Consider the following 13,904-nt stretch of genomic DNA (forward strand, 5'->3'; position numbering starts at 1 on the left):
GGCAATACGGGAAGGCAGGAGAGGCCCCGTTGCATCATGGGGCTTGTAGTTCTCCCCACAGGAAGCCTGAATGGTGCGCTCAGGCAAACCGAACCCCGTCCTGAAAATGGGGCGTGGACTTTCCGTTCTCATTACTTAATCAGATTTACAACACCTGAATGATCTATTAATGCAAATTTTGCGCGCGCGCTCTCTGTTGTTGTTTTTTTTGTCCCACTCGGAGCAGGGGTGTGGGTGGGGAATCGTACTTACGGTATTTCGAAAAGGAGGTAGATTTTTTGGAATCTATCGTGTTTTTATTGGTATTTTGTCTCTTTTGTAATTTTGTTGGTACATTGCTCTGATATTTTGTATGAGAGGCATCAACAACAAAACTCAGTGCAACCCCATAGGAATGAAATGTCCCAGGTTGCATGGATGTAGTCAGGATTTTTGTCGGGGGGGGGGCAGGCCCTTATTTTACTATGTATTTTTATTGATTTAGGGAGTGGGGCAGCTGCCTCTCCCTGCCCTGCCCCCCCACCTTTGCTACGCCCATGGTTCCAGGTTGGAGGAAATAATTGACCTCCTGAGCACACTTTGTACAATCGAAATATATAAATAAAATTGTCCAGTAGCACCTCAGAGACCAACTAATTTGTTCTTGGTATAAGCTTTCGTGTGCATGCACACTTCTTCAGATACCTTCTTAAACTTAGTGGCAGGTAAATTTGTTTAGGATTAGGATGCCTGTGGTCATTTGGAACATATGGACAATATTCAAAACCACACAATGAGCCGTTTAAAATTAGTCATGTGCAGCGCTTTTTTCTTTTTTTTAAAGTTGGCTAACAAGAATTTTGCAAAACGTCAAGTCCCCCCCCCCATAAAACACAAGGACAACACTAACAGCTCGTGCATTTGCTCTGCAACATGTGGGAAGCCAGCCTCTTGGCCTACAAATAATGCAGAGAGAGATAGTCAACTGGGAATTCCTACTATACAGTGGTACCTCTGGTTACGTTATATACTTACTTCATTCCGGAGGTCCGTTCTTAACCTGAAACTGTTCTTAACCTGAAGCACCACTTTAGCTAATGGGGCCTCCCACTGCTCCTGCGCTGCTGCCGTGCGATTTCTGTTCTCATCCTGAAGCAAAGTTCTTAACCCGAGGTACTATTTCTGGGTTAGCGGACTCTGTAACCTGAAGCGTATGTAACCTGAAGCATATGTAACCCGAGGTACCACTGTACTAACCACGAAGGTTTAAATATCCCTGAACAGGAGCTGAGATCAAATGTGTTATATTCAATAGGAACCGTACTCAGCTGCTTTTATTTATATATTTAATAATAATAATAATAATAATAAAGGTAAAAGGTAAAGGACCCCTGGACAGTTAAGTCCAGTCAAAGGCGACCTAGGGGTTGTGGCGCTCCTCTCGCTTTCAAGCCAAGGGAGCCGGCGTTCATCCAGTTTTCCGTGTCGTGGCCAGCTTGACTAAACCACTCCTGGCGCACGGAGGACCATGATGAGTGCCAGAGCGCATGGAAACGCCGTTTACCTTCCCACCACAGCAATACCTATTTATCTACTTGCATTGGCATGCTTTCGAACTGCTAGGTTGGCTGGAATAATAATAATAATAATAATAATAATAATAATAATAATAATAATAATAATATTACTACTTATACCCCGCCTATCTGGCTGGGCCTCCCCAGCCACTCTGGGTGGCTTCCAACAGGATATTAAAAACAATAAAAGATCAAACATTAAAAACTTCCCTAAACAGGGCTGCCTTCAGATGTCTTCTAAAAGTCAGATAGTTGTTTATTTCCTTGACATCTGGTGGGAGGGCGTTCCGCAGGGCTAAAAAATCCTCAGATAGGTGGTGCCTACAGACTATTTTGTGGAAAGGATTCAAGCATGTATTGGAACTTTATAGGTTTGGACAATTATTATGCTTTATGTAGATTTATCCAATTAGAGTGGATTAAAGTGGTCTGTTGGCCTAGTACAGGTGTGGGTGATCTTAGGCCCTCGATAGGTTGTTGAACAACTCCTGACAGCCCCAGCAAGCATGGCCAATTGCCTGATGTTTAGCAACATCAGGAGGACCAAAGGTTCCCCATACCTGCCCTAGTGCAACATAGAATCATAGAGTTGGAAGTGAACCTGAGGGTCACCTAGCTCAATCCCCTGCAATGCAGGAATCCTGCCCATAGCTGTCCCTGGTGGGCTTGAACCACCAACCTTCTAGTTAATACAGTGGTACCTCGGGATGCGAACAGGATCCGTTCCGGAGCCCCATTTGCATCCTGAAGTGAACGCAAGCCGCGTCTGTGTATGCGCGGGTCATGTTTCGCTGCTTCATCGCATGCGCATGACGTCATTTTGACCATCTGCGCATGCGCGAGCGGCGAAACCTGGAAGTCATGCACTCCGTTACTTCCAGGTCACCGCGGAGCGCAACCCAAAAATACTTAACTTGAAGCGCATTTATCCCGAGGTATCTATAAAGGCACGGGGGGGGGGGGGGATGGTAGCAACAAAAGAACTCGAGGCCAGTCAAATTATTATTTTTCCCACCAAAGGGTGGCAGTTCAGTTGCAGAACAACTTTAAAAAGAAAGCAAGTTAAAGATGAACATTCGTATGTGTGAGGAGAGGAGGGAGTTAGCCTTCCATGGAGTTTAGCCAAATGGAAATGCAAAGCCCATGTCTGCAGAAAGTTCACAAGCTGTGTCTCCGTCCCAAGTGAAAACAATGAAAAAGTATCAGGAAGACTTGATTGAGTTTGTGGCATAAAAGGATAATTGCATTATTTATAATAATACTCTGTGGCCCCAGTTCCCTCAGATTAAACGAAAAGCCCTTTCCTCTACAACAGCTCACTTTAATTATCAGTAATCAAAATAACCAGGCAAACAACCAAAGCTCTGACTTACATTTATATGAGCACATGACATTCATATAAACCACTGTAACAATTCCCAGTGTGCTCTCTTAATAATCAGCATAGAAGTCAAAACAACTATACAACCAAGCAGCAAGTTACACAGAACAAAAAAGCTGATCCAAGGCAATTTCCAGACATGGTGTCACCTGATCCTCCATGAGGCAACAATTGTGTTTACTAAAGTAGTTCAGTGAACAGCTGAAAAGGTCAGAAAGTAGCCCCCCCCCATTTCCCATGAAGTTCTCCAAGTTTGTATATTCAAAAAACATTCTGACAAGACTGCTTTTGAGGATCAGCACTGTCATTAGACAATATTGTTTATAAATTCTTGAATAAAATTATATTTTCTTGTTCACTTGCATTAAGTGGTATGTATATCTGGAATAAAAGTTGTTAAAAAGGGACTTATATTGCAGTCCTATACAGTACTAATTTAGCTGGGTGTAAGATCCTCCTGGCACTACAGGACATATGCCTGAGAAAACATGCATAGAATTGCTCTTAATTATGGTAGTTACTTATGGATCCTGGTTTTGTTAATTCTGAGGGAAGGGAAAGAATGTTAGCCGCTTTGAGACTCCTGAAGGGGAGTGAAAGGCGGGATATCAAATCCAAACTCCTCTTCTTCTTCTGTGGTCATAAGCCCCATTGATCTGGGTGACCCTGACTTCAAATCAGGATTTAAGACTGTCCGCTTTTCCAGTCCTTCGGGATAGCTAGACTGCTCATGATTTGCACAAATATTGTATGATCTGGTTTTTCAACGCCTATCATTGCTGTCTGTGATGGTCACCAACTTGCATGGCTTTAAAAGAGGATCAGGTTTCATGGAGGCAGTATTATTCTCAATACTAGTTGCTTGAAACTGTAAGAGGGGAGAACACTCTGGTGCTCAGGCCCTCATCAGACTTCTCATGTAGTTGGCTATTGTCAGAACACGATGCTGGTCTAGGTGGGCCTCTGGCCTGATCCCGTAGAGTTCTTATGTAATGTAATTCAGAGATCATACAAAGAAAGCCAGAAAAGCAGTCTCCTTGCTTTAACTGCAAAGTTTCATAGTCCTGATATTTACAGCAACCCGCCCCCAAAAAACACACACACACATGAACAAAGTTTTCCAATGGAAAGCACTGCCCAATAAATATTTTGAAAACCTTCATATTAACAAGGTGCTACATTGCGTGACGCCATCTTAAAAGTGTTCTCCCTTCACCTCCCCAGGAGGCTGACGTCCACAAGTTAGGGCTCAGCACAAAATACATGACCCAAAGGCATTATTTCAGCCTGCCTCAGGATCAGGTTGCCAGTTTCTCTACCACCACCTTGATGATATGGTTTAAGAGGATTCCTAGGCATTTGAAAGAAACTGAGGACACTTGCTGTTTATGTATATATAATTTCACTATTGCATTATTCTAAGGAAAGCCCTGGCATGCTTCTCCTAATGTTATTCATATGTACTTAATATCCCCCTATTTCTTATATTAAAATAAACTCTTACCTGGATAGCTCAGTTGGTTAGAGCATGGTTGCAAGTTCAATCCCCATATGGCACAGCTGCATATGCCTACATTGCAGAAGATTGGACTAGATGCACCTCAAGGTTTCTTCCAATTCTGATTCTATGATCTCATTTTGCAATGAAACCATGTACTGTACGTGAAATGTTTCTGTACTGCACATTATGTAACATTTTTTCATTTTTGTGTGAAATAGAGATAAATAGATCTTCCAAGACTGATCCATACAGGAATGCTCAGTTTCATACTTTTAAGAAGATGAATGGCTTCTGTTTGTGTGTTTTAACATTGTTCACCAAGCTTCAGTGGAAGAGGTTGTGAGATAATACCAGCCTTTGTTTGACTAAGGATACATAGAATACAAGCCAACAACAGATGGTAACCCGGTGGCAGGGTGTTGAAGAGGATGCCAGTTAGTGGGCACCAGGAACATTAACTTCTGTACAAATACATACTCACAGTCTATGTTTTAGATACACAGTATTTTTTTGTAGTTGATTTATATTTGTGGCAGCAAGTCAAACAAGCAATAGAAACAGAATTGTAATGTGTAACAGAATGGTCATGACACACTGACATATGCCTCTTCTGCTTAGAAAAGGGCAATTTTAACTTAATTGAAAACACACAATGAACATCATTTAGTCAAAATGTCTGTTTGCTTTGGTCTGCAGCCATGTCAGCTGAGTTTGTAAGAAACCTTTCCCTCCTTTTTTACTCAAATGAGAATGAAACATTGCTTGACTTTTGACTTATGTGATCTACATAAAAGCAAAGTGCTCCAGTAAATTCTCTGGTAAATTCAAATGAATAGGAAATAACACACAGTTCTTAATTTCAAAAAACACATGGGTAAATTTAACTATTGGGAGATCTTGGACTTGTTTTGTAAAAGCTAATCGTCTGTCTGGACCTAGGACAATATTTTTTGCTACCAAAGACACAAAGTGTCCCACTACACCGTTTCACATATTTTTGGGATCCCGCAATGAGTTCAGTCTTTGTATTTGAACTTGCAGGTATTTTTTTCAAGAGGCAAATCATAGATTTGTAGAAGATTATCTTGAGGATCATCTAGTCCAACCCCCAGCAATCTCAACATGTGGTCCTCCAGTTTGAAGCCATACTGGACCCTGCTTACCTTTGCCAATGTGCTAGCAGTTTTACTGCTGCACCACCGCAAAGGGATACATAAACATGTCATGAGCCCTCATTCCTCCCATCATTAGCCTCATAGAAATTCTTTCCCCTCACCCCCCCCCAAAGAAAGGCAGCTGTTTTAAAAATGGAAGTCCCACCCATGATCCATGTGGGGAATCTAGTATTTAGGAACAAAATAGCTTGGAAAATGCCATTCCAAGGTTAACAAAATCTAATTTAATTTTTAATCACCACATTGATGTAGCTAACACATTTTTATTGTGGACATGCAACTCTGTGCTAAGCAAAATAGGAGCTCCCTCTCTTACTAGAATGGAAAACAGCTATGCCCCTCTGCCCTTCTGTCAGTCCCCTCTGTGGTAATCTGCCCTCCCATCTCCTCGGATGCTTTTAAATTAGTAACAAGAGGCATCCCCATCACAATCCTGGTTAGTGGTTTGATGTTCTAATGGCTATCAATTCTCAGATCTCCCCCTTTAACAATTCAAGAGAAGTTATTAGTTCTTTGGCAAAAGTCCTTTGTTTTGTCACAAGCGTCCATCCATGTAGCTTTTTCTCTTTCAAAAATTAACTTTATTTTTTTTCCTTCCATGATTGAAATTTAGGTTTTGTTGTCTCATTAAACAATTCTAAGATTACCTTTGAACTTCATTTAAAATATTAGCAATTTGTTCCCCCTCCCTTACGTGTGAAGGAGTCTGGTTTGCCCACTGGTAGACAGATGTGATTAGATGGAGCTGGCAAAAGGTTAAGGCAATTTGATGGGGGGTGGCAGGCACATCACACCCATCATCCAGCATACCTGAAGCACCTAGAGGCAAATCACTGATGAAAAGGTTTGACCATAGGTAAAAAAAGAGATTATTTTTAGCTAGTCTTTACATACAATTTTACTTATTTATCACAACTGTATTCTACACCCAAGGAGCAAGAGGGTTATTCGATTTGCTCGCTTCCACTTCCCACAATACTTAATTACATAAGTCAGACTGAGAAAAACTTACCTGCCCATTGAGTGCATGTCTGAGCACGGATTTGAACCAGGACCTTTCCATTTCAAACACAGCAGTGTACCTATCTAGCACACTGGTCTGGTTCTCTAGCGAGAATATAAATATCTGAATTATAACCATATTATGTGCCAAGTTAATAGTACCTTAATATAGGCACGTGCATCTGGAATGTTTCTCACGTGAACCCTACTGAATAAATGAGAACTGAACAAGAAAACGTTTCCCTATATTTCTACAAGATTTGCACGGAAGGTTCTAGGTATACTGTCCCCACGAAGACCAAATACATAACTTTAATTTTAACATTTTAGCTAGCCTGTCTTCAAGGTGAAGAAACAATACATCTTGCTCAAGAGAGACAATAATATTTTATTACAAACTCCCCTCCCCAACAAAAAAAACCTGCTTTGATGGAGCTGGTTGCATCTGTAGCCTTGAAAAAGAAAAAGTACAGCAAAGATTCTTTGTTCCTTGTATGCAGTCATTTGGTATATCTTTATCATTTGGCAAGTAAACAGCGATATAAAATATGTTTAATTTAATGAATATTTTCTCGTTAAAATCCCAGATTTTATATAAATGGTTACATTTCTGTCATCCAGAAAAAAAGTTTATGATCTCCACCCACTGCACATAATGGAAGTGTTCTATGCCATGTTAAGCCAGATCCTACAGGTGCAGAACCGATAAGAATGGGCTGGAAAGAGAGAGAGAGAGAGAGAGAGAGAGAGAGGGAGATTAGATATCTTACATCTAGAGCACAACAAGACATAAATTTTAAAATCATTTCTAAAGAATTCTTCAGCTGCAATGCTATGACCCGGCAATCACCTCCTGCATTTGCCTTCCAAATTTTGTTTTCATATATCTCAGGGGAACTTGCTTGTAAACATGCAGCAAGAAGCCAGAAGAGAATGACTTAAAGAAAGGGTTATAAGAGCCAAAAGCCACTGGAAGTGTCTCCAGCCCCAAGCCCTTTTAAATAAATTGGGAGTGTCCCGTCCCCCCCTAGCTTGCTACAAGTCTGGCACTGCGTCTATAGAACCTGCAATCTGAAGCAACTGCTTCAGTCTGGTCCTGTTACTACCCCTTCACAAAAGTCTGTTGTGCCAGCTCAAGCGTAGATGGAAATATTTCAAATTTCTTACCCAAGAACTACCAAGACCCACTCACTCTCCAAATTTATAGTCTGTGTTAGGGTGTATATTAGATTCAGGAGAATCTCAGGTTAAAGCAGGCTGCTTTGGACAGAAGCTGGGCTTGCCCAGGTGCAAGGTGGCTCTCTGAAGCATCCTGAACCAATAATGTAATAATGTGCAAACCCTAAGAAAACATGGATTAAAAAAATAAAACAAAGGAGTGGCTTGCCTGGGCACACCCTTTGTTGTCTTTTCAGTACTGGATGCAGAGTTTTTTTCATACCCCCAGGTTTTAAAAGTTTTGCTTTTTAATCTGGAATCTGCTCCTTTTACCTGCTGGTCTTTTAGCGCTGTTCATGGGTAAATGATGTAAACTATTCAATTTAAATAATATACATTTAAACATAATAAAATAAGAACCTATACTACCTGCCTAAATTCAGTTAAACGCTCTTCACAAGCTATCATCTCATTGATTTCAGTAACTGGTTCAAAATTTGCCTGCTTGAAGTCCTGCAAACAGGGCATTGGAACTGCCTTTATGCATGCTCAGACATGTGTATGTAACATATGGTGTGCAATACACATATGTGTACATGAGTCCCTTCATCCTTGCACTCCTTTCCGAGACAGAAAGTCGGGGGCTTGAGTGCAAATATTCAGGCAATTATAAAAGTTTTCCCCAGTATATTAATGGACATTCTTCTCTAAAGTTCAGTTTCATAGTCAGTTTAACTTGTACAGACAACAGAAATTAGATGAAGCCTCAGGAGTGGAGGTATCATTTCAAAAAGAGTCAATCACTGTGTCACAAAACTTCTAATTCGGTATTACACTGTGAAGCCATTGAAATCCAGATTTCGTTCTGATGTGCCTGCTTCTTGAACAGCAGGCCTCCATGCAATCTGGCAAATTGTTTTTGAAAATGAGGCAATTTAAAAAACAAACAAAAACAGTTTGCAATATGGCAGGTGGGTTTGCTGTTTAAAAGGAGAAAGTAAAAAAATCCCTTGGGCTTGCCTAAACCCTTGATCACATCTAAAGTAGCACATTGGATCACAGCCTATGAGCTTTTCATCCCCTTTATTCTGGACACTACAGTTGCAGACAGTGTTCCTCAAGATGTTCTGATAAGGTTGTTTCAAAGTACACTGAGTCCACTTATATTCATTTTGAGACACAAGACGAAAGAACGAAAACCTCTACACTGGACTGTGTCTTATCTGCCTTGCAATTGTGCTAAGCTCTTAGAAAGAGCCCATTTTATATTTTTGTTATGGGGGGGGGAGGTAAGAATACTATTCTGCATGTTATATTTGCATGAACTTTACCTGAGGATGTCCCAAATGATGGACTAGAAGCTGGCTGGTCATTTTGCCTGGATATCCAGTTGTAGCAAACAAGTTTTCATTGACTCGGGACCACCTATATACAGAAGCCCAAACCACAAATGTTCTTAAAAGAAATATTAAAATAGAGTATACTAAATACACAGGTTGTAATACAGTCAAAGTTAGCACCCTTGAATCTAATAGATTTCAATGAGAGTTAAGCACTTGAGACTCAAGAGAATGTTTAAATTTGACTGGGTGATTCCCAGTAAGAGAGAATGTGTATATATGTATTTACACATGTATACACCAACGTCTTTTTTTCTGCATTTATAAGTATAAACTCTACCTACAACCAATCATGCAAGCAGCAAATACTTTATATGTATTTCTGTCTCACAAAGTGAGAAATCAAATTCATCTGTAGCACTATCAGATATATATGGAAAAAAGCAATAGTATATTGCTTGCTTAAAAATAATTTTCTCCCCCTCCCCACCTTGTTTTTACTTGGTCGCTATAAGCTGCTTCTCAATTAAGGTTTTTACTATTACATACCTCAAAGACTCTCCCTCCCCCCCATGTTTAAATGATGATTTAGAAGGCAATGGTCTTGTTTAAAATATTTTTAAGTTGTGTCGCAGTTCTCCCTTTACTTACTCGTTCTCTTGTTACAGTCTCATTCTTCAAGAGACCAGGGCAAATATTAACAATTAATTCATGGTATACTTACAAAAAGAGAAGCTGTATAGTATTTCTGAAAAGTAAATACTACATGTAGGACAAAAACAAACAATCCCTAACAAAAAAAATTCATAGAGTAGAGCCCACTTCAGCAGATGCAGTTTAGGACAAAATACCTGAATAATCTAGCTCTATCTGCATGGACAGGTCTCTTATCCAAAGGATAACTGTAAAAGAAAACAGAACAATTTCTAAGTGATACCACACTTCAGTTTACAGGACAGTTATTAAAACCCCAGAAAAGGAATTGATCATTCATCTTTGACATAGTTACCCCCTATGTTTATATGAATGTAAAAGTTTAAGAACAGGTTACAGAAATAGAAAAAAGAGCAAAGCTTTTGATAAAAATACCTAGATCGAGTAATGTCCCAGATAAACCAATCATTTCCAGCAACTGCTCCAACTTTAAAAGTATTTTTTAAACACCAGTTTGCTGACATCAGTGGTGTTTGATCAGTTGTGAGAGACAAAATAGCTTGGTGGGTGACGAGATCATAGAATCGTATTGTTCCGTTCTTCTCTGCAACCATTAACTAAAAGAAAAGTAAAATGAAGTTACAATAACTTTTGAACAGCAAACCTTAAATTTTTACTTCCCAAACCTAAATAAATCTGAATCCCTGTAATAAATATTACAATATCAGCTAAGGGATTTATATTTTACAAAGCCTATCTTGTTCACACTGCCCTTTTAGGGACTCAATTTCCAAGGTGTAAAACTTAAGTAAATGACTGACCCACCTTTCCCCAAAACAAGAGGTCACATCTTTGGCTTGCTCCATGCCTTGGTACTATCTAGATATCTCTGAAGTGCAGGATGAAGACCTGCCCCCTTTCCCCAGTCTTGAACTTGGGGATGGATAGGCCAAGTTGATCTCTAATTTTGTCCTGTGCTTTCAGGCATTCAAACTTTCCCCATAGTCTGGAATAAGCCCCTCCACAGTGTATGCCAAACCACCTTGGGGGGAAATCAGTGGTGACCACAAGTAATGTCTCCATACAAAGATCATCTACACTTCATAAACCCCTGCCCTACTTTAAATATATTATTTTGAAGAACTCATGGGTGGTTTAACTATCTAGAGAGCTTGGACTTCTTTTGTAGGATCAGGTACCAGGACAACTCAGTTCATTCTGTTGTGCCATGACAGACTTCAGCCTGCTGCAGTGCTTAAAAGATGCTGACTCATAAGTCTGTGAATACTTTCATGTTGCTGGGGGATAGGAATGAGTTATCTCATGTTGGCTTTGGAAATGGCATTTTTGATTGTTCAAAAAACAATTGAATTCAGACAAGCTTCAGTTTTGTGACCTATGACTAACTACCGGTAAATCAAAGGTGCTTCACCAAGGAAAAATTGCCTGTAGCATACTGACCTTGAATGCATCTTCAGGATGCCAGCCCACACTCACTCCAGGAGAACGTAGAACAAAGTCAGTGGTCAAGTTTCCTTCCAGGTCCCAGACCCTAAAAAACCAAAGAACAGTCGAGTTCTAAAAAAAGGTTTCATACCATGCCCAGTTTAGAACAACCACCTCATTAAAGTTGTTACAACAGGGAAGAACTGTGCCGTTTTTGACCTTAAATTCAGTTGGCAGAAGACAGGATATGCTAGCCAATTAACATTTAAATTAGATAGATGGAGAAAACATATATGGAGAGGTGGTGGGTATCCTATAGGAGAGGTTTTAGGAAAAAACTACACAGTAGGTATTTATTATATCTCTAAGACAGAGATCATGCCACCATATTTGTACCTCTTTTGTTGCCTTCAGAAGGAGGTTCAAAGGGGTTCACATCAGACATGAACAAATACAGCATCAAGACAACCAAATGTGAAAACAATCCAACAATAAAAAAATGCTACAATAAATCTATAAATGAACTTTACAGTAAAGTACATCACTATATAACAAAGGGATAATAATAAAATACAGCCCATACTTTAGCCAAAAAGATTCATTTATATCCACATTTTCAAGATGTAGGGTGGGAGTTGTAGGAGAGAAAATAAATTCTACAAGATAATCTTTGAAAGGAAGAAATTCCAAACCAACACACCAAATACTCTAGTTAATGAAGGCTATGGAACTGAGGGAGGGGTAGCAGGAGATTACATGTCCTTTTCCTTTTTAAGCATTTTCCTTTGTAAGATTTCTGTTAAAACTTGGAGGTGGCTTCAGTAACACTTTGCAAAGTGGCCTGCTGTATATGTCAAGGGCAGTCTTTGAATAACCCTATAATGTACCCATTTCCTTCCTGTTTCTTCTGCAGTGTTTTATATCCCTGCAGGTTATAAAGAGCTTATGATTTACCCTCTTGTTTCACTTCCCCAAGTGGGGGCAGGGTGTGTGTGCTCCCCAATGTAAAACAGAAGACACTGTAGGCAGATGCCCTCCCATTTATCTCCCTCGCATTTGCAGGCTCTTCAATTCACAGATTTATGCAACAGGAAGCTGTTCAAAGAAGGCTGTCTTCTGCAAACTGGTGGCCTCCAAAACTTTTGGGCTACAACTCCCATCAGTCCTAGCAAGTACAGTCATGCTCCTGATTAGGGAAGGCTGCTGTGGGGTGTCTGCAAAGTATGCCTTAACTATAACCATTTTTAAAAAATATGATAACTTAGATTACAGGAAAAATAGGACTATGACCAATTGGATAATCCTCCCACATTCAATATATAAAAATGATATCAAATATAGATTTTCACTTGACTTAATTGCGTAATTTTACCATGGTGTTAAGTATTCTTGTTCATAAATGTTTAAGTGAAAATGTTCAATTTAACTTTAGGTTAAAAGATACCAAATAGCAAAATATTTTATAAGTTAAGTTTTGCTCAGAGATCTTTTGAGTTCATTTCTCACCAGGGCTGTGAAAAGTTTTTATTAGCATTGGAACACACTCTTTAGTAAAATGTCTAGTCAAGTCTAGACAAAATAGATGTGAAATAAAATAAATACAATTAATTAACAGTGCAAGCCTTTCTGTGCCAAACCTCAACAGATCAAATATTTGTTTTCCCTGCAAAAATCCTAGGGCCTCCAAATTTGGAAAGATCAGCATCCTTATTTTTAAAAACTCCACATTTTGTGAAAACAAAGAATATCTACTTGATTAGGTAATTTACAGACAAAGCCCTTTCTTCTGCTGCCAAAAGTTTTGCCTTGTAGGTCTTTCCAAGTCAAATCAACACTTTCTGGATGTGTTTACTATGCAGGGAAGAGGAGCGTAGTACTATTCAAGATGGTGAATCATTTTGGCCAGGGAACATCATGTCCCTTTCCCAAAGGCAAAGGAGTTGAGGGGCAGGCAGCAATATTTTTCTGATTTATGTTTTACTGTCAGGCCTGTATCTGCTTTATGTTTCGTGGATGTATAAAGATCATGTACAGTAACAGAACATCCTCCGACAGCAAAATACGCCCAACAACCTTTACCATCTCCCCAACTACAATATAGTCCTACTGGAGCCCCTTCAGATACTACATATTTTGTAGATGACCAGATCTCTATGCCAGAAAAAAGGAAAAGCACATATAAACCTAATAGATGCACGTGTAGTCACATGAAAGCTGACACAGTATGAGCTGAAGAACTGGGAAGTTCCACATTGACCCACAGTTCCACTATGAAGTCCTTGGTAGTTGGTCTCAGAAAGATCAACCCAAAGGAAGAGGGGAAATCCAAAGGGGATGCAAAGCCCTGCCAGGCTGGGAGAGGAATGGACCAGAAGTTGGAGCCACCTAACCATGTGTTCAGGCTCACAACTGGGCCTTCCATGTGGTGATGAAGGCAGCAAAAAGATCCTACACTGTTGCCTCCACTGCATTCTTGAGGAGCAGTCTGGTGGAGCTGTTTCACGTGGTCCAGAGGCTGGTTGCTCCTGACCAAGGGGGCAGACCTCTGGAACACATGGAAACTCACTGTAACTGGATGGCTAAACACTTTGAGGATAACGTTGCTTGGCTCCGCTGTGGTTTAGATGCTGCTACTGAGACAGTAGCAGACCCTGATGTTGGGAAATATTGAGGGCACAAGGAGAAGGGGAC

At 40.0% G+C, this 13,904-nt stretch overlaps 1 protein-coding gene and 1 long non-coding RNA gene across 2 annotated transcripts in view; one reads left to right on the forward strand and one right to left on the reverse strand.

Annotated features, from left to right (window-relative positions):
* Nucleotide 1: 1 nt before the first annotated feature.
* LOC310826331 overlaps nucleotides 2-13,904 on the forward strand; it is an 18,450-nt gene continuing 4,547 nt past the window's right edge. Inside the window, exon 1 of the long non-coding RNA XR_014555755.1 lies at nucleotides 2-73. This is a non-coding gene — a long non-coding RNA (uncharacterized lncRNA). The remainder of the gene's footprint in view (nucleotides 74-13,904) is intronic.
* Nucleotides 6,984-13,904, reverse strand: part of NUP37 (nucleoporin 37) — a 22,770-nt gene continuing 15,849 nt past the window's right edge. Inside the window, exons 6-10 of the mRNA XM_083700841.1 lie at nucleotides 11,229-11,319; nucleotides 10,203-10,384; nucleotides 9,965-10,015; nucleotides 9,105-9,198; nucleotides 6,984-7,331 (exon numbers count right to left, since the gene is read on the reverse strand). Coding sequence (XP_083556967.1) covers nucleotides 7,218-7,331; nucleotides 9,105-9,198; nucleotides 9,965-10,015; nucleotides 10,203-10,384; nucleotides 11,229-11,319 — 532 coding nt within the window. The 3' untranslated portion in view covers nucleotides 6,984-7,217. The remainder of the gene's footprint in view (nucleotides 7,332-9,104; nucleotides 9,199-9,964; nucleotides 10,016-10,202; nucleotides 10,385-11,228; nucleotides 11,320-13,904) is intronic.

This window comes from Podarcis gaigeae, assembly GCF_964106915.1.
Source record: "Podarcis gaigeae genome assembly, chromosome: 10".
NCBI classification, from domain to species: Eukaryota; Metazoa; Chordata; class Lepidosauria; order Squamata; family Lacertidae; genus Podarcis; species Podarcis gaigeae.